Genomic DNA, 25441 nt, shown 5'->3' on the forward strand with positions numbered 1-25441 from the left:
TGTAGTAAACATCAATATATTGTAGCTATGTTTTTCCGTTAAAACATTTTACAGAGTAATTATAGCTGGAACAAAGGAAGCTCAGTAAATTTCAACACTGGAGCTTTTTTTCTTCTTTGGAAAAAAAGAGAAGTTCTGATGTTCATTTCTAAATTCTAACAAATAGTTTGATTATACTAAGCTTTACCACATCTGGCCTTGACAGCTTTGGACTTCATCCAGTTTCCTGTGGAACTAGAGGAAATCCAGCTCAAAACTTAAGTTGTGCTATTTCTAAACGGCATAATACAAACTGCCAATTTAACTACCATTTTCCTCTGTGTCATTTGGTAACACAACTGAAGTCATTTTCCTGAAGAACAGAAGCAACTCCCCTTTTGTTTATTTAAAACTGCAAATAATTCCTCAGTGGTACACCCAAGATTTAAAATAAGGGACAGTAGTTGATTATTTTATTATTTCCTTGTTTTCTCTTGGAAAACATTCCTTTAAGAATTACAATACATCTAATCTACACCTATAGTAACCTAAATAGAATGGGTTTGTGTGGAGAGGAATTCAAGAACCTATAATGACAACTACTAGAAATGGCAATGCAAGCTTTTACCCTAAAGCATGATACACTCTGAAGGCTATGGTCTTGCAAAAACTTAGCACATGAACAGTCCTACTAAAGCAAGGCTCAATCATAGGCTTGTTCACTCGTGGAGTTTTCTTTTATTTATATATATTTTTAGGCAACATATTATAAAAGATGGAAAGAGGAAACAAACCTGTAATACGAGGTGAGCTAACCATCAATGTCTGCACATAGCTCTTGACGCAGCATCTCAACACAGAGAAACCTCAGTGGCCAAACTAAGTTTGTGTAGTAAAGAGAAATTGCTCAAGGTTTTTCAACTTAATGGCAAGCAGCAATGCTCCCAAGTGAACAACTTTCCTCTCTAGTGCAATACCTTGCAGATGTGACTAAACCTAAAAATAATTTCTAAGAAAAGGTTCCAGCATTTAACATAATGTATGTACTGCCTTTCTAATCCTTCTTTCACTCATTGTCAAATGATGATGTGAAGAATTACATAACAAACAAAAAAAAAGGAAAAAATTAACTTAATTTACACAACCAGTAAAAAAAAAAAAAAGTTTAAAGCAATGATAGAAAAATAATATAAAGGCTAGATACATTAAATGCCAGTTCAACAGTATTAAGCTTTGGTAGAACAAGTAAAGAGCATAGCACCAATAAATTCCAATGTCAATACATGCTTCAGTATGCATGAGCTGTGATGAAAATGTAAATTTTGGCAAGAAAAGTAGTGTATGTTCCCTGACGCCACAGTTTCATTTCAACATCTAACAAAAAGTCTTTGGGCTCTTTCACTTGTCGTTGAAGATAGACAATGCCTGTGTATGAGTTCAGCCTTCGAGTGCTGAAGTAGTTTTCTTCATTTCCTTTGTTGATAGTGAGGATTATGTTGTCTCCAGCATAGGCAGGCGATGGTCCAATACGGAAAATATGAGCTGGGACCATGATATTGGTTTGGAAGTTCAGCTGGTAGTAGGTAATGCGCACTGGGGTATTTTGGCAGTCCAGATAATTAAAGCAACTGATCCGTTCACACCTCCTAAGAGAAGCAAAATGAAAAAAAATAAAATCAGTGTCCTTGTAATAGCAGGTAAAAATATATGTATTTCAGAGAAGTGCAAAGTCAACAAAGTCTTCATCCTGTGCTAAACAAAGAGGAGCACCAAACTTCAGCTGTGTAATTACCATTTGCTTGTTCTGCTTTTACAGTGCCCATAAAGCATTGGTAAATGATACAATTGTCAGAGTACAACAGTGGAAGACAATGATCATGGACAGGGATAGATGTGTTGGGAAGCTCCACAGCAAGAAAAGAGCCAGAGTCATGCTGCAAGCAGCACAGAGCTTGTCTGTGATTCATCATTGACAGCACAAGCTTGGGACAGTGCTCCAGGAAAACCAAAACAAGGGAATGGAAAGCAAGCTCCTCAAGAAAAGCTTCTAATTCTATAAGGCAGGAAAAATATGTTTTAAGTCATAAAGCAACTGTGATTTCCTACGGTGAATACAGCTTTGCACTTTTGAAGAAAGGAGATTCTCTCCATGCTCCTCCATATTTCTGTCTCTCTTGCAATTCAGTATTATTTCCCCCTTCCGAAACTCAAGATTACTTTTCAACTTTCCTCCGGTTTTCCAAAGTGCTGGCAGCCATTGAGACAGGGAGATTTTGGGGCCCCGAGACCTCTCAATGGTTTAGGAACTGGGTGCTACTAGGTACAATGTTTCTGGAACCTGTCAAGCTTCTTATCCTGCTCCCCTTCAATATTTCAACCATCCCTGAGGAAATGCAATTTGGATATTCAACAGGGAACCCTAAAACCACTACAAGAGTGGTGCACTGCGCAGCCTAGCAGTTACTGCAATAATATAAGCGACAGGGATTATTTTTTTTAAACTTAAATGTAAACAGAGTCCTTTTAGAGCTGTGGCAAACTTGGGAAAGCATGACTGAAGCTCCGGTGACTGCCGTTACAGCAGCTGGAGAGCAAAGAGAGGTCCTAGGGTTTGGAAGAAGAGGGAAAAATGGACAGAAACTCTGTATTTGGAAAGTCTTGTTGCTCCAGGTACCAAAGCAACTTGCTGCAGCTCTAAGCACGTACAACCACCCCCAAGGTAAAGCACTACATAACAGACCACAGCCAGGGGACACGGCTGCTCACTTTGCTGCACCCCGGTACTTACATGTCAGACACTTTTCTGTAGTTGGAAGGGCACTCGAAGGACAGGCAGCGGAAGCTGCCCTGGATGTTATAGCAAGACTCTGCAGCTGAACAGTTATGAGTTCCTATTGCACATTCATCGATATCTAACAAGAAGAAATCCAAGGGAAAAGATAGGGTAAGTAATCACAACTTGTGGGCTGCAATATATCTTCTGTGGAAAAAAATTTCCTTCCTTGACATTATCAGTTAATAGAAGCTGACAGTACCATTCAGTGTTGTATGCAATAAACAAGGGAGTCCACTCTTCTTTGTGAGCAGCGTGTGATCCTTTCCATGCTTTGGGACAGAGCTTCCCTTGCGTGGCAGAGGCTGTGGCCAGCTGCAGCCACCCATGGCATGGCCAGGGCTGGCCTTCTGCCACAGGGGAGGTTTGTTTCTTTACATGTGCTTTGCAAATGTTTCCACACTCCTTACAACCTAGCTATTCTCATTCCAGACACTTCTGATGCAACACAGGGTTTAACTTTCAGTGGAGAATAAGCATCAGAAGGATAAAAGTTCTTAAAACCCAAGATCATCCTGTCTTGCAGCTTCCCTCTGCAATAAAACAAAACATTGAAGGTTCAAAACAAACATGAACATCTAAGACAGAACTGTCGAACTGTCTGTGTTGTTATTTTCTCTCTTGCTCCTGATGTGTCAGAGATCTGTCATTAGGAATATTATAAGCTAGGCTGAAAGGGAACAGAATAATAACCAGATAGAGGCAGTCTGAGACAGAGGAAACCTAAACTCCTCAGACCACCCCGCAGCTGCTGTCCACCCCGCAGCTGCTGTGTAAGATTTCCTCAGCAATTCCGACGGAAGATAGTTTTTAAACAGTTTCCTGAAAGTGATTGGCCAATTTTTCCAGCTTCACAGGTCAGTGGTAGTCCCTGAACCACAGTTCCTTGCCTAGGGCTATGTCTTGCAAGGTGTTTCTAAACAACGCTCGTATGTTGTTCAGTGTGCGAGCACAGCGCACGTGCGGTAAGTCAGTAGCTGGGAAAGCAGCTAAGTGGTCTCACATGGCAGAGCTCTGCATGGACCTGTGCACGCTGCAGGCACTGTGTGTGAGCACCGAGGACAGTCCTTGATGAAAGGGCACTGCTATAAACCCCTCACGCACTGCCTAGTGTATGTGTGACTGCAATGGATCCTCCTTCATGGAGGAGGTTGTACAATGCCCGCACACCCTGCTCAAACAAACATTCCCCAGATTACCCAGCCTGCAGGAGGGGACACCCCTCCCCAAAGGGATCCCATATAACGGACCGGGGAGGGACACCCTATGTCTGCCTACACGTTTGCCATTCACAGCCTATTGTTATGCTAAGTTATAAGTGATAAGTTATCCCTCAGGAATAAACAAATGCCATCAGAACATAACTGACTGGTGTTAAAAGCAAACTGGAGTTTCTCACTGACTTTTTGAGAGTTGATAAAGCCGGGCTATGTCAGCAGAAGGATTTATCCACGCATGGAGGTTGCTCTGGATTGAAGCAGGGGGCAAATACAAACCAAAGTAACTACTGCTGTACAGCTACATAATCCAGGAGACCTAAGCTCCACCAGCCTGACTATTACAAAATACAGGAACTTAAGAACAACATGTTAGAACAAGTCACATTAAAAATATATATATATATAGAAGTATGTCCCCATTATAAGTCAAGTTGCAGAAGGCAACAAAGAATATTTAAAGCTCAAAGACACTTAATGGCCTGGAGCATAAGTGTGGTTACCTAAATAACACATATGCACAAGCCCAAGCCATGGACCTTAAAATGCTGAAAACCAGATGCAATAACAAGAATCCAGCTTGAGCAGAAAATATTGGCAAAGACCTCACAGTCACATTGTGTGCTCCCAAATGTCTAGACTATGCACGGAGGCTTTAAAATGAAATAAATGCTAACAGACAAACTACGTGAACTGTGTAGGACTCCGCAGTTCTGCCAGTTGTCACAGAAGAGACAGACTCTTTGGAGGAAAACTATAACTTCCCTCTGCCTCCACTCCCCTGGGATGAGAACTGATCTCATACACTGCACTGACTGGTTTAAAAGTTTTGCAAAGAAAAGTATACAATAGGAAGTAAGAGAGAATCAAAGTAAATTAAATCCCTTGCTGGTTCTCAGAAGTGCCCCTAGGTGAAAAGAAAATTTCTTCCATATTGCAGTCATTGTCATGAAAACACTCACTTCACCAGTTTGGCTCTGCTGCAAAATACTATACACAGTTTCTCCAAAAAGATCCGTATGTTGAGACTGTTATGAGATTCAGCTCATTCATCTGAAAAAGGGGTCCAAAGAACATACCACCCATAACTCCTCAGAACCAGTCAGATGATGAGCAAGTGAGGCCAAATCTTCACCTGGTGGAAACCAGTATAATCTTCTTGAGTTTAGTCCAGCTGACATCAGCTCAGGCTGTTTTTCTGAGCATGTGTTCAGAAGACCTCAGTGCATAAGCCTACCCAAACCTGTAACTACATGCTTGTAGAGCTCACAAGTCTGCACTGCATGTTCATTTGTGAAAAAAAAGAAAAAAAAAAGAAAAAAAAAAGAAAAAAAAAGAGGGGGGGCCACATACCCAAGGGGTTACTTCCAAGGCCTGTTGAAATGCCAGCTTACCCAGCCATCCACAGAGCTGCTACACATCTGCTAAGTTCTGCAAGTAAGCCGACTTCACCCTCTAAGGAGGGTGCATGTATCAGATGGTATAGGATCTTTGAAAAGTTTTTGCAAGCATTACCATATAACTCTCTTAGCAGGGCTAGTCTATACAATAGAAGCCATTTGCACAAAGGGTGAGCATGCAGTGAAGATTTCACATGACAGACAATGCAAGTGCAATCCCTAGGTCCATGTGGCAAACATTTTTCTTTCACCTCTAGCACTTGGAGCACCCTGGGTACCTCCAGCTCAGGAGAGCTGTGCTGGCAGATTAATGCAGTGACTCACACTGTTAACTCTGGAAGACATCCTCATCTCAAATCTCAGTGCTGGCAGAGATGGCAACTAACCTGCCAGCACTCAAAATTAACAGTAAAAAAAATACAGGAAAGTTATAGCTGCAGGTTTTCTAAAGGTGACTTTTACATAAGGATTTAAATGCACGTGGGTACATCTGGAGTTGGATTCTGAAGTCATACTCAAAAACATATTAAAAAAAAAAGCCTGGAAAGATTCTCATTGTCATTTAGTTTAATTCTCTGCTCCAAAGGCAGGATCAAGTATGCTTATGCCATTCATGATTCACACAGTGCAAATTCACTGCAGTTACCACTAAGAAGAGAATTTAAGCATAGGAGAATAGGAGATACCTAACCAAAAGTTACATGAAGGGTTCCTGAAAAACTAAGAGCAGGAAATGCCTGGTAGTTAGTGTAACCGACTGCAGGAATGCATGTAGAGTACATAAAGGTAATCAGATCTTCAATCATCATTACACAGTGCATCCTCTGGAAATGGGGATTTTTACTTCAAAACCAGACAGCTGCATACCAGATGAAAAACACGAGGCACCCAGAATACGTTTCTATAATCCTGGAGAAAAGGGGTGTGTGGGAGGAGGATACATGTCATTTACACTAACATCTATGAATACCAACATATTTATGCCTATGTGGCAGACTTCTGAATGTTCCAATCCCCATTACAGCTCCTGCATTCTCTTTCCTAGTTTTCTGGGGCAGGAAACTGCAACTTTTAATGAAGCCACAGATTTGAACATCTGGCACCTCTAAATAAACAGATCTGATGAGCCAAGGTGCACATACAGCCTGTGCAAGCAATCAGATGCCCCTGTTTGGATGATGAAGGGAGCTCCCTTAGGAACGCACTTAAACAATCAGCTCACATCTATAGCCACCTCACTACTTTTTTCTAACATGGGGAAAAAAAAAAGACATTGTAGATACCAATATCTGTCAATTTTGTCAAATACTGGCTTTTTAACAATGACTACTATCCAAAATGGAGACTTGATTGAGTAATTGTAATGTCTTAGATCATTCCAAGGATTAAACCTTCATGACATAATGCTTTCAGTTCATCAAGCTCCTCATTACCTCGACAGGTTCTTCCATTTGCTGCCATGGTATATCCCTGCTCAGGACAAGCACACTGATAACTACCAGGAACATTCACACAGCGGAAAGTACAAAGAATGCCTGCACTCTGCGTGCACTCATCGATATCTGGAAAACAAACAAACAACAACAACAAAAAACACCACAATTACAAACATATGGAGGAAAAAAAAAAAAAAAGAAAACCAGTCATCTCAAAAGTGAGGCTGTAGAACACCAGGAAGTTCTTATATGGCAAATGTATAAAATAAACTTAAACATTTATAAAATATTCTTAAAGAATGCAACCATGAAGGTTTGATATTGGTCTAGGACAGCTGATCGTGCTTTCTGAAATGTTGAACATGAGTGCTTCATGGACTCACGGAACAGCACAGTAAGTCTCGGCACATCTGGGTTTGAAAATCTCATTGTGGTACCTCTGAAATTCTTCCTCTAGGATTGCTTGGGGAGCTGCCTTGTGCTTGGAAGAACATGGGTTTCTTCACTATTTCTTGAACAGAGACTCTCCAAAGTATGTGTCAGTATTGGTAACTTTAAGAGGAAAAGGTAAAACCCTTCCTGCCTCCATTCTGATCACTCTGCAACCCACCATCAGCAGAAGTCAGAGCAAGCCCTCACCCAACCTCAACTGAATTTAAGTTTTAGCCATTGCAGTATAAATAAATATCTCTTCCCTCCTAACTTTTTCAGTCATTAGCTGTAGCCCCATGAATCAGTAGTGTCACTGGTTGTATGGTCACACAGACTTCTTCCAGACCCAAGCAGGCATGAAAATGAACTGAATTTTCCAATAGCTAGAGTTCTCTTTTGCTTTCTCTGCAGCGGGGTGTAACTCACAATCATCCTCAGGCATCACCTGTGCAGCACAGATGCTGTGGAAATTTGGACGGCACTTACTGTTAAAGAGTGTGCACATACTTAACTTGGCCTGACAAAGCAGCAGCCTTACCTTTACAAGAATGACCATCTTCTGCTAGCTGGAAACCTTGCCTGCAGTAACACTGGTAGGAACCATAAACATTGGCACACTCCTGGCTGCAGGGACTTGCATCGCATTCATTCACATCTGTATCCAAAAACAAAGGTACAGAAATTGCTGCAACAGTTCAGAACAGAATCTTTCACTATTTCTTGCCCCTAAGATCAGCTATTAGATCCTTCTGGACGTTGTGGATAAGGATGGGTTAATTTGTCCCCCAAAGATGTCTCTACTCCCTAGGCAGGATGCCAAGAAGCATGAGGATGTGTATTCCACCTAAATTTCATTTCTATATATGCCAATGTAAACATATATATGCATACAAACATTTGTTTCAGACTTTATATGTTACAGTTAATTAAAAATCTGTAACCATTGCCTAAAAAATCATGGAAAACTTCAGAAAATTCCATTCAATTCAAAATCTAGTTTTTCTTTCAAGTTTTGTCACTAATAAGATTCATTTTTATTAAAATTTGAATGAAAAGTCTCCTATTTCAACTTTATTATATTTTCTTCTTCTCTCATATGGAAGGAAAGGAAAAAGTATATGAGTGAAAGGAAGAAAGAGGAGAAGCAAAGATGAAATAATGGAAGCTTTGTTCTAGCTGAAATATTTTAAATGAGATCCAAAAGCTCCTAGAGCATTTTTGGTTGTTTAAATCACAACAAAAGTGACTGCAGAACAAAATATGTGCCACTATAATATTTTGATTGCTGCACACTCTATATGTTTTAAAAACAATAATTTACATCAGCTTCAAAATTTTGATAAAAGAAAATAAAAAAGAAGACTAAGAGAGATTTTCATTGCAGTGAGAGCTGATTAAGTTGTAAACATTGTAAACGTCCAAACCACATATATTGGAAGGCTTCTCATAAGAGATGCTCTTTAACTCCAGGAGAGTATCTCAGCACACATTAAAACCACAATGCCCTCTGCTCTTTATACTTCAGTACTTTCCAAAGTCCAATTACCTAAACAAACCATCTGACATAACTTCTAAATGGTGACTGTGCTGGGGAAGGCACAGCTGCTCAAAAGCAGAGGTTGAACATTAACAGCCAATCACTTAGCTGTTTTATTGAGAAAACATGGAAGCTAAAGAGACTACTGCTATAAATAAGTCGACAGTAAAAAGAAGACAGGGAGAAGGAAAAGGTGCCCAGAATGCATCTTTGTGTCTTAACCTCGTAATAATGCACTGACACTTAATCAGCTGTGTGGACCCGGCAGCTTTGCCCACCACTGGGGGAACACACACTGCTTGCGTGGGAGTGATGGGGAAGCCTTTCAGGTGCATTGCTGACTGGGTGAGTACAAGGCACTAGGATTTGACAACTCTTATCTGACAGTCTGAATGTTTAATTCAGCACCTACAAATTTCAGCATGCATACATCATGGGCTTACTGTACTTGTATTTCACCTCAACTTCTCTAGAGTTCCTTAATTTAGCGTGCAAATACTTCTTCATGGAAAACATGTCTCGTACCTTCACAGTGCTTCCCATCATAAGACAGGCGGAAACCAGAAGAACAAGTGCAATGGTAGGACCCAGGGGTGTTCTCACATGTGTGCTGACACAGGCGTCCAGGGTAATTCCAGCACTCATTTATATCTGCCAGGATAACAAGTGAATCACCTCATAAACAAAAGCATCAAAGGAGATGCAGGACGGTATTTTTAAGAAGTGTCAGAGATTGACTTGCAGAGCATGAAATGCTGCAACCTCAGGTTTTATGCTGTCTGCCTTTGAGCTCTAATTGGTGTATAGTAGTGATAAAATACAAAATCCTGTATCATGGTCTCTTATGAAGAAAGTTGTGAAGACTTCAGAAAGATAAATTTCCACAGCAGGAGAAGCGTAACCTATAGGAAAATATTTTGCAGTTGACTTTAATCGATAACCTGCAGCCAAACTAAACCCAAGGACACTTGGTCCATACTCATAGCACAGAGTGGCAGAGCTCTAAGTGGCTGGTTGACTGAACGACGGCTTTTTGGAGGTGATTCCATTATCTTCTGAGACACCGCATTGCAGAACTAATAACTGCACACTACAATAGTGCTAAATACTGCCTTGAGGTCCAAGGCTCAATCAATCAGTCGTTTCATCTGATCTTGTGCCTTACATACCAATGCAGGTTCTGCTGAATGCATCATACTGATAGCCCATCTTGCAGTCACAGCGATAAGCCCCAGGAAGATTATGACAAATCTGTCCTTCACCGCAACGGTGTACACCAGTTTGACATTCATCCACATCTATAGAACCAGAGGGAGCAATTAGTTTAAATACTGTTTTAAAAAAATAATTAAATAAATAAACACCTCAGTAACAGGAACAGAAACTGTTAGGGTTATCCATTGGACAGAGCAGATAGAATATCAGTTTTTCTCACTCTGCTATTCTGAGTCAGCTTTACATACCTCTGAGTTAAACTTCTGAAAAGCAATAAATTATTTTAAAGTAAAAATGACAACTTGAAATGCAATGGAGCTTTCCAACATATTCTGCATTTCAATATAAACACATTTTGATTCTGATCAAACCATGACATTTAAACACCCTATTCTGATGTTCTTCCATTGTGTGAGTCACTGCAAGCCTTTTAAAGCAAAACAAGAACTAGCCAGAAATTCTGCTCATCCCTTGAACTAAAGCAATTGCTATTTTCATCTCCAGCTGCCCTTTCAATGCTGCTTCTGCTGTCTACCTTTTGCTCTTTCCCACTGTTGATCTTTTTTCTTTTCTCAATCAACTCACATTTTTATATTCCTCATGGTCTCTCATCTGAAATCCAATACCAACAAATTCGTTGCTCCTCCACTCACATGCACCACCTCCATCCTCATTTTACAAATCCTCAGATGAAGATGAGAGCTTTCAATACAGGCTGATTTACGGGACTTGCAACATGACTAAATAGCTCATCAGTATTTAACAAATCCCTGTTACCATCTATGACAAGCATCAAAAAATCTGATTAACCCGCAGAAACTTGTATTTCTTTGAGCACTAAGTGCTGCCATTTCCTAAGCCACCAGATGCTGCTTTCTTCCTGTTATCGACATCTTCAACTACCTTGACAATCCAAGCCCCTGTTCATGTCCAATTAATTAGGATGGCAGTCTAAAGCTGGGGGGTTCTCCTTTCAGCAGTGCTTTCAGTCGCTGCCCTATTTGAAGCCATAAATTCAAACTCTATTTCATTTCAAAGGGTTCCTGGGTGGCTCCACATCAAGCAACAGCCTTGGAGAATGCTCAGGAAAGCGGTCACTTGCTGAGTAAAAGGCAGAGAAATGGAAGCAAGTTACTTATCACAGACACTTGGATTTGGAGAATTGAGGACTAACAACCCCGGTGAGAGGTGCAGACAAATATTTTCTTCCATACTTCGGCAGAGATTCCTCCCAATGCAGTCCCTGCTGGCACTGGGGTTAGTGATCGCAGGGATGCCACTCGCCCAGCAAGGGATTCCTGACAGGCTCACAGATGTCTGCTGACACACTGTCCTCCCATTTTCTTCTAAGAGCAAAGGTAGCATCGAACCAATGAAGTTTTAAAATGCAGATACACATCTGTAAATTGTTTTATTTGCAATCAATTCATATGTGCAACCATTTCATGAGTTTGTCCAAAATTATATATTCCATTGCTTTCAGCCTTTGATTAGTTCTCACATATTATCTCATCAGGATCACACTAAATTTCATGAAAGTTACAGTATTTTTCAGTTAAATGTAAGAGGTAGGTTTTTAGTAACCATACAAGTTTAGCTGTGCTGAAGAAGCACGTCACAGAATCACAGAATTAGAGGATTCATCTCTCTTCAAAATGTTCGTTCTTTCTGATTCAGTAAATGAGTTACTAAAAAACTACCTCAAACTGACTCAAGAATCTAACCACTGTAATGCCCTGAAGAAAAGAGTTTTTAGCATAGAGGGGAAGGTAGGACTGCATCTTTTTCTTTTTCTTCTCCATGCTCTCCACCTACTCAAAGAAAGTCACAGCAAGAAATGCCAAAAGACGCAGACTTCACACAAAGCACACACAGCAGAGATCACCAATCAACATTAAACATTAGCTTCCCAAACTCAAACAGTGTCATTATACTGGCTCCTTAAAAGCACTGTCCATCATATAAATTCAAGACAGTAATTGCATTGCATTGAGTTACCTCATCATGCCTTAAACATATCAATGCTGTATGAATAATGGCAGTCTCCTCCTCTGTCACATATATACACACAGTCACTCTCATCGTGAGACCAACTGATAAAGAAAGCTGGTTCATTCTATAAATAACCAGTTCAAAATTTAGGAAGATAATTTGCTCCAGTCATTAACAGGGCTTAAAAGCAAAGGCTGTTGGCACTGCAGCCAGGACTTCTGAGCTGCTCAGTGATGGCTCCTGACTTGTGAGGGGTTAAAAAAAAAAAAAAAAAAAAGGCAGCATTTATGGAGATGCTGGAATGGTGGTAACCCTAAAAACACTTCAGGCTCACCAGGCTTGGTGGCACAAATTTACCTCGTCCTTTTGATTTTGCTGAAACAGGCCTGATCAAAGTCAGCTGAAGAAATGTCTCTATACAACAGCTGAGACGGACAGGTCTTTTGGACCTTCCTTTTGTAACAGCCAGAATATTTCAGGCTGCTATATAAGACAGCAAATGAGACTGCACTACTTTGTCCTAAGTTTAGGAAACAACCCTCTGGAACTATATTAGGAAGGTTTCTCAATTTCTTCAGCTACATGCAAACTGTCCCTGTCTTCTGCTGCTTCCAAATCTTCCCCACTTTCTCACTGGCAAAGGATAGCCTGGAGAGCCCTGGGAGAAAAATCACGATGGACAGCAGAGACCAAAAAGTAGAAAGTGGAAGCTTTTTTGACTGGAGTCTTCTGTCTACACCACTAGTTTTGCCTGCAGGTCAATAGTTGTGATCAAATTAAGACAGCCTCAAACATGGCTTCCTCCACCATCACAAAAACATATTTATTTTCTACCCTTCCTTTTATTCAATGGGAACTTAAGTAGAAATCTTTAGGATATCATCACTAGCAGAAGTGCTGATTTGCCATGTCTTTATTTTTCCAGCTCTCACTTTATGATTTCCTACCCCCATGTAACACAGGACAAAGGGAATTCAAAAATACATAGCCAGCCTTACCAAGGATCAAGCTTTCAGTTCCCATGTGCCTAGTGGGCTCGTTCATGGAACAAATGTTAATAAGACATGAAATCTGCTATTCTGAGTCAGTAACTCCATATATACATTGGAACAAATACAAACCAGTATTGAGATGCATACCAGCCTATGTGACTATTTCAAGATTCTTTTCACAAAGAAAATGAGAATTTATCCTAAATGTGCACAACTGGATGTGAAAGGGAAACACCATTTATAGTGCTACAAAGAACATCTATTTATTGCTACCCCTGCGAGTCCACAAATTCAATGTTTCCAATTTGCTGCCTCCCACAGATTCAGATCATATTGCTTACAGTGAGATACTGTACAAAACAGCAAAGGATCATGATTTTGACTGACAGCATGAGATTAAAAAGTAACTAAATTACATTCACTCCAGAAGGGAAGTCAGTAAATCCCATATGCAGTCAAAAGCAATGTCACCCAGTGTACCCAGAGGAACTCCTTGCAACAGTGAACCATCCTGGAGTGCAAACAAATCATTGAACTGCTTGGACAGCAAATTCCCATACCTCAACTAAATTTATGAAGCTGGAGGTAACTCAGAACAGTTATTTTAGAACTGAAATGTACTTTTTCCTCTAGGAAGGCACCCTAGTAGAGACTGAAGCCTGAGCTTACCGACGCATCGTGTTCCCTCCTCATTGGAATGGTAGCCTCTGCTGCACGTCAGTGTGTTCCTTTGGCAGGTGTAAGATCCAACGGTATTGATGCAGTTGAATCCTGGTTTACATGGCTCAGGGAGAGATGTGCATTCATTAATATCTAGTGAAAAGAAATGAATTAGAATAGTGAGAGAAGCTATTTAACCCTTCTGGTCTGTTTTGAGCTCTCACTTCTTTTTCTTCATTTTAATTTATCATTTTCCAAAGATAAAAGCTGATAAAGGTCTGCTATGGTACCAGTTTCAAATTCGTTACACACATCTTTAAAAGAGCAGCAACGTTTAAATTAAGTTCACAGCAGGACTTAAGGAAAATTACATGTGGTCAATGCAATTTTAGCCTTGGACAGTCTAAAAGAAACAGGTGTTGGCCAGTACTGCTGCACATATTACAAACATATTGCCGGTCACACTTACCAACACAGTTTCCCTCAGGGTCTTGTAAAAATCCATCCATGCAACGTTGCTTTGACTCACAGTAAAACGATCCTTCTGTATTCTGACAAACGAAGTTCACTTTACAACTGTGAGTTCCTCTCTCGCATTCATCAATATCTGTTAATCACATCAAAACACCAACTTGTGACTAGTTAAACTGTCATTGCCAATAGTCATACTGACTAGTTTAGAGCTTCTTCTCTCAGAAACAAAGCGTCACTTAAATGAGAACCCAAAATTGCCTTTAGGAAATCTGAGGTTTGGGTGTGTTTGCTCTTGAACGCCCACTTCAGCACAGGCTTCAGAACGTGGCAGGTTGTCCTGCCACAAGTCTGAGCCCTACTGCTGTGCTCACAGCATCTCCTGCAACCACAGATCCTGAAACATCTGCGGTTTTAAAATCCTAAAGGCACAAATTGAAACAAGAAATAAGGGTGCACAAAATGTATACTAGACTATTTCAAAAGCAAAATAGTCTCTTGTACCTTATGTACCACAAGAATTCTAGGTATAAACTGGCCTACTCTGAAGTTGATAATAAAAGGGAACCTCACTTGAGCGGGGCTGGGATTTCACTTTGTGCATAGGCATACACGTATACCTATATGCACTTAAGTACACAGAACAAACACCATCCAACTCTGAAAAGTATTTTGGAAAAACAAAAAAAGAATGCAAGGTAGCAGTATTAATAACAAATTTCACTTTTCTTCCTTGCACTGGAGCCAGAGCTCAAGACAGCTTTCTCATTTTTGTTATGTATATGAACTTCTATAATTATGGTCACCAACATAATGGCTACTTTCTAGGTACACTGAAAACACTTCCTTTTTTAAGGAAAAGGCTTCAAACTCATAAAGCTTCGAAGTTATAAATTTAGTTTCAGACTTATAAATCTACACCCAACTGATCTGTGCCGAGTAGCTGCACAGATCAGCTGCTATGGAGGCATTGCTTCAATTTCCCAATTGAAGAAGCCCCACCTAAGATCAGACGTCAGCTATGAACATGTCTGACAGTATCATGAACATTTAGTCTTGTATGTCATTAATTATAAGGCTACTTGAAAAAAAAATGGTAAATTTTAAAATCTAACTTAACTCTAAGATTAGAAAGCCATTTAGATTGTTAATAAATGGTAGAAATGCCAGAAGACAACTTTCACAGACAGCCTCTTTAAGTAATCCAAGGTTTACTCATGACAGCTGTATGGAAAGCAAGATTTCAGATTATTTCTATTTTATAACCTTATGCTACATGTCAAGAGCTCTTCCTTGGGCATCTCTTACTCCAGCTGTCAGGAAGCTCTTTTTAGTATAAGATTTAGCAGCAAATACCTCTGGCTTTTGCCCTGAAAGGCAGGGCATGCATCTCTTGCGTGCACACACGCTGCAGAGCAGCTTCTGCTAAGCTGTCACTGCTGGGGCTCACTTCTCTATCAGAGCCCTACACAGACCAAGAAGGGGGAGGTGACAAATAGCTTCTTAACCCCGTGACCATTCCAAATGTAAATAAATGCGGACAGACATCCTAAACACAGGAAAGACCAGACTGAGGCAGCCCCCTGATCCATGCAGGCTGTGTTTCAGTCTCCAGCAGCACACAGGATCAGCCCCTTCAGAGGGAAGCAGAGCTGCCCAGGCCAGCATAACAGGAATTCCTCCATCAGCGAGATCTTACCCTACCCCCTTAAAAACAGGGCAAATCCTAATTCACAAGGTTTCATATATTTTCTAAATTATTTATAGTTATTTTTGGAAATTATTTCAAATAAATGAATGTACTGAAGGGGCTTATGGAGCCAAATGTTTCCACAATGTTCATCCTCTTTTAGTTCAATCCTCATATCACAGACCAACAAGAATAAAATGTTTTGTAATCCCTTTCCTTTCCTTCCTGATAACAGCAATTGCATCAGCTGAAAAACACTTGTCTTACCAACACATTCTCCATCCTTAAGTTCATAACCTGGCTGACAGCTCAATTCCTGGAGACATTTAAATGATCCCATCGTGTTGACGCAGTGTTCCCTCCGCTGGCAGGTGTGTGTATCTGTTACGCATTCATTAATGTCTACAAGAAACAGTTAAACAATTCAGTGCCTCATATTTATGAAGAAGTCTGCCTCTTCTTGCTCTCTTTTGGAAGGAATCAAAAGCTCAAGTGAAACCGTTTCTTCCAAAAGATATTTGATACAGACTTCGCTACAGTGTTCAGATGAAGGATGTTTTATTTCAGCACCTTTTGTTAATGCCGAGTGACTTGAGAGACACAAATCACAGAGAGATTTCCTCCCACCCCGACCCCTCCCCAAATGTGCAGTGCATGGTGCAGGACAAGGGACGGACAGAACTGATGAAATGCAGCAGTGGGCAGAGGGATGATAATCAGCTTCCCATTTACCGGATAGAAACCTCCTGGATAACTGAGTGAGAAAATGATTCATGCTCATTGCTCGTTACCAGGTTTTCCTAGCTTGGGCTACGTATCAGTCCTGCTGCTTCTTGCCAGATAGACAGGAGCCGCTGGTGTGGAACTGCTGAAGAGATAGGTACTGAAACTGCCTGCCTCACTGCAGGTGGAGCCACGGACTATACTTATTTCCTAAGGAATAACAGCATTACAACCGGGTACGCAAGAAAATAGGGAGAGAGAAACCCTGAATGCTCAGTTAAGTTTGTAAATTTGTATTTACATCTTTTAAGAGATCTAATTTCAGCAGGTAGAGCACTGAAAAAGTTATTTAAAAAATCACTTAAATACCAGATCGTGGAATGTAGGACATATTTTTGGAAAAAAAAAAGCCACACATAGGCTCAGATAAAATCATTTCAAATTCAGATTTTGCTTAATAATGAAAGCAAGGGATGGCATGACGAGCAAATACAAACAACAAAAATAAGCGGAGCTTTGGAAGAGAAACTTTCTTTCCATTCCACACAAAATCCGACACTTCCACAGATCTGGATAAAGCTAAGATGTATTTCTCGAACAAACAAAAGCCACATGTGACCATAACCACTACCAATATCTGGCTTCTCTGCACATGAAGCTGTTTTCACATCACACAATAAAGCAAGTGTTGTTTAAATAAGATTCTTGTTTTGGCTGTAGAACATAATTCCCAGATAAGCACATCAGAGATATTACTTCCCCCTGCAGAGTATGAAAACAGGAAAAGCCCCTTTAAAAGCTTTTCGTCTTCAAAAATGTGTCAGCTTTTTCTCTGCCAAACAGATGAAGAGGAGCACCAAGACATTTCAGTTCCTGCTGAAGTCAGCTAACTGGTGACATGCACTGAGTTTTGTAAGGCCAGCATGTCAACTTGGTGCCCATTCACTTTTCATTTGCAGGGTTGATTTTTGGTTTTGTGTCAATTTGGTTTTTGGTTTCGTTAGCTACTGCTATTCTTCACATGCTGTGCACTTGGTTTCCAAAGTCACCTAATCAATCCACGGCAGGGTCACTGCTGTCAGCTGGATAACTTTCTGCCTGTCCCGCAGGGTATTTGTGCACTTCCACGGAGAGGCAAGTATTTGCCCATTCTAAAGCTTTTGCAGGGTTTTGTCTTCCTAATGCTCATCCAGCCTCCCAGTTTCTACACATCAGCATGAAGCATAGACACCAGTATTCTCCTAACTGGCCTTGGGGAAAAAACAAAATCAAAAAACCTCACGTGTTGGGAGAAGAACATGAGCTGCTGGGAATCTCTCTCACCTAACTAGATCTAGTTCTTAAATAAATTTGAGATACTTAAAAAAAAAAGACAAAAATGGCTGTGAATAGCCACTTAACAACATACAAATTAGTGCAAGCCTTTCCAATGATTTAAGAGGCTATACAACAGATCTGCAATTATTATCTTTTCTTGCAAACCACAAAGGGCCTTCTCATATAAACAAATTGTCAGCACTACACTGCATCGTATGAACTTAAGCCACTTTAGTATATCAAAAGAGCCACTAGGAGGAAAGCATATTTGTCTGCAATACAACTTAAGTACTGTAGGAAGTATTCCACCTGAATAGAAGGTGCAAAGAGGTAAAAAGAGGATTAAGACTTCACAGGAAAAAAAATATATATAATTTAATGGTTTTGGTTATATTTTTTATTCTATTTCCAAAATTCTAAGTACTTGAAAAAAATAAGTGCAGCTGGCCAGAAAGCATTTTAGGAAATTAAAATTATAGAAACTAAAAGATTGCATGCCAGATCTTTGCTTTCAATGAAAGGTTTGTGCACAAGTGATACACTGACAATCGCTAACGCCTAACGTTTGTAACACTGGCTGAGATGCAAGGCTCGGCCCTGCCCAATGTTAGGGCATGAACCTCCATTTCTGATATTGGACTGATCAGCAGACCACCACTGCTTCCTTTTCCTTGTTATTAAACACACATGCCAATTTTTGGTCCACCCCCCTTTTTTCTTTTTTCTTCTTTTTTCTTTTTTCTTTTTGGGTAGCTTCCCAAATGGTTATGCCACAAAAGGGGATCTCAGAAGAACTGCAGCACCTTTCCCACACGTTCCTGTCAGCCCATGCTGCTGCTGTCACTATCAATGCCTATCACAAAACTGCGCACTCAGCATCAGGGTAGGAAAAGGCATCTCTGGCAATTACAGCCACAATTGGTGCTGGGGCAGGTACACGAGCGCCTGAAGTGGCTCCGTTCAGCCAGGATGCTCCTAGTATCATTTTGCTCTACCATCACGGCACAAGGTAGAGGGGAGCAAGGACGGAACACATTTTGTTAAGGCCTTTTGTCCTCCCTACTGATTACCCATAAAATCAAGAGTGTCCATAACCTGTCTGCCTTCAGTACTGGAAACCAACTCAACAAGTCAATCAGATGATTGACAGAACACTATGGAAAACAAAAATATTTCCAGTTTAAAGCAAAGTTAATGGTCAACATTGGACCAACTGCTGTCTTCACCCAACACAGTTAAAACTGAGATAGGGTGAGATTTTATTTATAAAAACAGGAAAGGAGGAAAAATAATTTAGTAATATATTAAAAACAAGTCCAAAAGTTAATTTTGGAGAAATACTAGGGCTACATGTGTGGCAACAACATTCCACACTTTGTGTCAGTAAAAACCAGAATGAAATTTAATCATGTAACACTTCTTTTTTCCTGGAATTGTTGTTGCAAACATATGCGTGAACCCTGAGCATATCTGTTGTATGTAAGAAACTGACATTTTTGCAAAGGAATATCAACATTTACCTACTGCCATTTCTTCAACACATGCTTCTACATACAAGTAATAGTTTTGCACTTTTTTTTTTTTTTTTTTTACACAAATGTGAAACGCAGACCTTTTTGGTTCTGCATCTGTAGTTGTTCATGAATTCTTTCTCTTCAAATCACTTCATGTCAATTTATTTTATGGAATACAGCTGTTTTATTTAGACCTGTTATTTTGCCACCATCTATCCTGTTTCTTAGTGGCTTTGCTGATGCACAGTCCCTATGGTTCAGCAATAAAATGACCACTTACTGGTCACTCTGGCAGGAGGAAAAGTTTAGATGAGAACAGCAAAGAAAATAAAACAGTAGTCTCCCATCAGCATGCATGTGGGTGGTGGTAATGACTTTGCCTGAAAGTCACCAGGAAAAACAATCCAAGTTAAAAAAGACCCAACCTGGCTCTTATCTCTGGAGAACATGGAGCTTTCACCCCTAAAGACATTTTAATATCTGTTCACAGTTACACAAAGCTAGTGTGTGCGAGCTATTTAAACAGCTGGTGACTCTTCATTGTGCATGGTTGGCTTTCAGGAATTCTGGATATCTGCTCTTGGATGCACCTGGAATTATAATCTTCCACAGTTTGACTAAAGGAAATTCAACAGATAAAAGGTTATCAGCTGTTTTGTTGTTGTGCAAGGGTTGTTCCTCCCGTCCCTAAAATATGCAAATAGCAACATAATTAAAACAACAATAATTTGCAAACAAATTACCAAAGCTTTCCTTATGGTGTTTGAGATAGAACACAAAAGCAGTTAAGCTGGAAAAGGATAACTTAGGCAAATATGGCTGCAAATGAGGCAGTTGCACAAATCAGAAACCACAGTATGCTTGTGGCTTTCCCCTTCAACAAGAAACATAGCAAAAATGTCAAATACAGCAAATGTTCTCCAGGCACCACGCACAGAGCAGGGCTGTATACGAGTAGGGAGAACACAGGATGTATCCAACCAACAGAAGAGAAACATCAAAGTATTCTAGACTGTTTAACAAGGATACCTGCTAAAAAAAAATGCATCAGATAAATCTAGAGCTTTGTTTTTTAGTGAGGAAGAAGAGGATTTTTTAGCTTTACAAATGAGAGTTGTATCTTCCATTTTATTAGCAATGCCTTAGGCGTATCTTTCATCAATCACAATAAAACTATAAAAATAATGTCATGGGGTAGAGGACAGGAGAGGAAGAAAGTGAATAAAAGGAAGCACTTGGAATCTTCTACTGCATCTTCTGCCAAAGTTGCTTACAAACATGCATTAACTTAGTTTCAAAACACTATTGAGAGATGCAGAAAAGGACAGATATATCCCCACTGCATAGTGCAGAAAAAACAGCAAGGGATTAATGGCAAGATTTTCCAGAAGAAGAAAGCAAGGTGAGGCAGCTCCTTCAGCTGCTCACTTGCCAGACCTTATGTTCAGAAGTGCGGTACGTGCTGGGGGCTCTGTGAAAGCCATGAAAGGCACCACAAAAACTGTGGCCAAGTGTAAATACTACAGTCCATCTCACAGTCTGGTATTTTAGCTGTAGAGGCTTCCTTCCTTCCAATGTTGTTCTCTCAGCCATTTCATTTAAACTAAATAACTTCATTATTTTGCATGCTCATCAGTATCTCTGATTAAAAAATAATAATCCAATTTTGACAATTTAAGGAAAACCCAGAAGACGGTAAACCAAACTTCTGCTCTAAACTATGACATTATACAAATTTCACCATGCTCCAATGCCATATGTTCTCATTACTACAATGAGATCATAGAGCTTTCAAAGATAGGAATAAAACTAAAGCTCTGATACTGCGAGATTGTGACAGTGAGAAAAATAATGTTAAAAACACTAGGAGAAGTTCAGGAATGGAAGAAGGTAAATGTATTCACCCATGACATTATAGCCCCAGCACCACTGCTTTCATTAGCGGCTGGAGGTCTCCAGGTGCTTGGTTTTTCCAGGCATTATCACATAACACTACTGCAGCTCAAGTGCCTTCCAGACTGGCCTGTAGAAAAGTACTCCAAATAGAAACTTTTTCATAAGCTCAGGCACTGGCTGCTTAAAGCAAATGAAATCCTCACAAATATGCTCGTAAAAATAGATTAGTTTCGTACAAGAAGTTAAACAGCAGGGATGATATAGCAAAATTATGATGCATCCTTGACTTTTATACAAAGAAATTTGTGCCAGAATCATCAAAGGACTGATCTGAATTTTAAAATTTCATCATTTTTTTAACAGATCTTTTCCACTGCCTCGACCTAGGCAGATTTCTTATGAACTTTTGCTGTTTTGTGATGTCTGGGGATTTGGCAGTATTGACACTGTCCAGAGAGATCAACTGCTATAATAGTCAGTTCAGTTTAACAGTCATGAGAACTGCTGTGGTCATCATACCTATGAACTTTTATGACTTTCAAGCAGTTATTTGTATCCTGAGAATGTATTGCTAGGGAAAAAGCCAAATAGCATACAACTCATGATGTTAAGTGGCTGAGCAAATGGTGAACATGTGTTTTTACTAACTCATATTGAAATGTCATATGCAAAGATGGCTAGAGAACCTTTTAGTACAAATGGTTTAAATGCATTGCAGAGCATGAAGAATTACGATGCTGTGGTGAATGGCTTATACCTATCATCTTACCAACACATTTTCTATGCCTGTTGAGTATAAAGCCCTCTGCACAGATCACTCTGTGGTTGACACAGTAGAATGATCCCAATGTGTTCACACATAATTGTCCTCTGGAACAAGCGTGAGCACCTGTGAGGCACTCATCCAAATCTATATCAACATGTTGCAACCAAAAGGGAAAAATAGAATGCTATTAGAACGATTTCTGAAATGAAACAACATTTCTTTCACGCTGGAGATCTCTAAACGAAGTGTCTTGGAGCTACCACATAAGCATGTGCTATAATAAATACAGTGTTACACTGAAAATACAGCTGGGATAAACCCTCAGAGATCATCTAGTCCTTGCTCACACCCCTGCACCTTCGTCATTCCAGAAGAAGCTATTCTTAAAAATAGGCAGTGACACAGGTGCAACACGCACTCTTCCCAGGAAACCTGTCCCAGTGCATAACCTTCCTTACCATCAAATACTTATTTTAACATAGATTATAAATGTCTCTTGCTGCAATTTAAACTCATTACTTCCAGTGACATTTCTGAATTTCTTCACCTCCTGCAGGAAAGTGAATGCCTTGAAATGCCCCTTTTGATTCTGACATTAATCAAATTAGCTTCCATCACACTTGAGTAAGCATTGCACAGAGAATATTTATCTGGTGATATTAAATTCCCATTTTCTTCACAGGCTATCTGGAATTCCATCAAAATGATTTGTTATTCAGTAAGATCTGAGATTAAGAGGGATGTGGATCACTTGTGAGCAATTCTGAGCATCAGAAACTTCTACTCGCATTTCACTGCTGGCTGTTGCTCCCATACTTACAAATTTCTAATAAAGGTATGTCACAAGGCATTGCTTCTTACCCCCAAAATCTTTACATTTAAAATGTATAGAATGTGAAGGATCATAATGCAGCTTCGAAATTCACTGTTCGTCATGGTGCAGGCCTGAACTTCAGTGTCAAGTGAAACGCATGGAGCTGTACCAACCCACAGTGGCACATTCTTCGTACCAGTGAAACCTCACATTTTCAAGGCAACAGAAATGAATAAAATAATAACCCACCACCAACAAAAAACAGGTCACTGGGCAGATCTGTAGCTCTGAGATGGTTCCCCAAGGCAGCAGACATGCCCAGGTCCTGCCAGCTGCTTCCATTCTCAGAAAGAGAGGCTGCGAGTCCATAGCTGAACAGTCAGACTCTGGGAGAAGCAGCAGTGGGAACAGACACTTAGAGGGCTGAAAAAAAGTCTGGGACATCAGAGGAAATGAGCACAAAACCGGGCTTGCCCTCACCCAGGTAATAGGCAGACTGGATAGATGTGCTTCAGGAGTTACCTATAAAAGAGACCTGCTATTCCTTCTGCCAAAAGGTCTCAGAGGCAGCAGTTTTGTCTCTGTATTGCCACTTGCAATGCACAATACTGAAAATAAAGAACCATTAAGAAAACACCTTGGGGTCTGCGATCAATGAGGCCTATATAATAATGTTTTAGTCATGTCTCTGTGGTGAACCATAACCACTTACCTTCACATGAAATCCCATCACCCATGATAGTATATCCAGACAAACATGAGCATACAACATTTTCTTCCACAACATTGCAGATGTGCTTGCAGGGACCATTATCTATACCAAGCAAAATTGCAAAATACGTTAGCATTCATAGCACAGATCAGCTGAAGTTACAAAGCTCTAGGTCATCCAAATACACTCCCATCATAGACAATGGGGAGTGCAGTTTGGAAACAATCTGTCCAGGCAGCCCTAATCACTGCTTACAACCCTCCAATCACACAGAAACACACCTGTGCCAATCCCACCTCTATTGGGCACGTTACACTGCACAGCTGTGCTGGTTACCTTAAACTAAATAGCAGGTGTGTAATAACCCTGAAATCAGAGTACAGCCTCAAATTACCCCCTCGGGTTTCCCCTGACAACTTCTCAGGCTTGTGCCAGCAGTAACAAGTTAAGGATGTGCACTGCAATCATATTGGTGAAGGGATGTGTGGAATTTTATTCTGACTCTTTAAACATTCCTCACCCATTTGCGTCTGCAGTTTTCCCCTCTGACATACCTTTGCACTTATCCTGCTCTTCCTGTAAGGACACGATGAGAAGAGGCTGAGCAGGAGAGGCTGCCGGAGGGGCAGTGGGTTCTGCTTCCAGGCTTGTCACCTGTCCTCCATCAGGGTCTGTAAGGCAAGGTGGGCAGAGATGGATTAAGGGCAGCATCACACCCACCAGGCACCCCATGGTAAGAGCCCTGGTCCTAATCATCCCACTCCATCAGGGTCTGTAGTAAGGAACATGTTGGTGATGTGGACAGCTGTCTGTGCATGGAGCCGAACAGTTGGTTTTGCAAGATGCCAAGTGTTTGATGAGAACAACTGTGACAGTATGCACGCGTGTACACAGAGTGCTGCTAGTTAGTGGAGATGCTCACACGCGTCATGGATAGAGTAGGGAGCTGGGTTGTAAATAACTTCCATAGAGTAAAATATGCCAACATCTTATGAGTCAAACCAAGTACTAATTTAAATTTTTATAATGCTGTTCTATTGTAAAGACAGTGGGTGTCTTTCTTTTGGTGCATGGGAGGGAAAAAAAGCAGAACTCAAAACAAGTTCAACAAACTCATTCTGTATATCCTATTTCAACACAGATGAAAAGCAGACACTCACCTTTACAAGCGCAGGATACTCTGGAATGACTTTTACAAAGCCAAGTGGTAAACATGACAGCTGCTGTTATTAAGATTTCCAACAAAGTGAATAGTGTTTTGTTTGTTTTTAAAGAGAAGCTCAATTATATCAATAAGAATAATCCAGTTTCTAAATATCACCAGAATGGAAATCTAAATCCATAAGGCTAAATTCTTTCATTCATTGGAGTTCAAGCATCACCTGGAGCAAAGCATGAGCCACAAAACAATGGCAATAGTAAATGACTAACTGCAATTGCTATATAGGCTTGGAGTATGGGGAAGGGTGATTTCATTTTAAATAAAACAAACCACATACATACAGTGGACCATAACACAGGAAGGTCAATGCAAGACACTTTATTGTGGCATATCTAAAATGATTTCCCCAAAGAGCAGAGAAGTGAGAAGCTGATGTTTCAGCAACATACACATTCTCCTTGCCTCACGGAGCAGCTGCAAGAACATCACTTCTAAGCCTCGTGGAAAAGTATGACACCTTTTAGAATGCAAAAGTTAAATACAAAAACATTCAGGGTTCTGCACAGAGCAGGAAATGCTCTAGAACAGGTAGAAACATAAAGTATTATATCTAATCACAGTAGTAAGAATTACCAGCAGTGTGAGATTTAAAATGGTCTGGTGTGGGCCTCCATGCACAGAAC

The 25441-nt window shown here is 40.3% G+C and overlaps 1 protein-coding gene across 7 annotated transcripts in view; it reads right to left on the bottom strand.

The window, feature by feature from the left end:
- Positions 1–697: 697 nt before the first annotated feature.
- Positions 698–25441, bottom strand: part of FBLN2 (fibulin 2) — a 105970-nt gene continuing 81226 nt past the window's right edge. For 6 of the 7 annotated variants that reach the window (XM_083796410.1, XM_083796411.1, XM_083796412.1 and 3 more), the window contains 11 exons: positions 24151–24267; positions 23597–23698; positions 16122–16256; positions 14163–14300; positions 13703–13846; positions 10004–10132; positions 9360–9485; positions 7836–7952; positions 6863–6991; positions 2768–2891; positions 698–1625 (listed from right to left, as the gene is read on the bottom strand). In XM_083796410.1, coding sequence (XP_083652536.1) covers positions 1268–1625; positions 2768–2891; positions 6863–6991; positions 7836–7952; positions 9360–9485; positions 10004–10132; positions 13703–13846; positions 14163–14300; positions 16122–16256; positions 23597–23698; positions 24151–24267 — 1619 coding nt within the window. In that variant the 3' untranslated portion in view covers positions 698–1267. The remainder of the gene's footprint in view (positions 1626–2767; positions 2892–6862; positions 6992–7835; positions 7953–9359; positions 9486–10003; positions 10133–13702; positions 13847–14162; positions 14301–16121; positions 16257–23596; positions 23699–24150; positions 24268–25441) is intronic. The other variant, XM_083796415.1, reaches the window with a different exon arrangement.

Source organism: Anser anser (genome assembly GCF_964211835.1).
Source record: "Anser anser genome assembly, chromosome: 12".
Taxonomy (NCBI): domain Eukaryota; kingdom Metazoa; phylum Chordata; class Aves; order Anseriformes; family Anatidae; genus Anser; species Anser anser.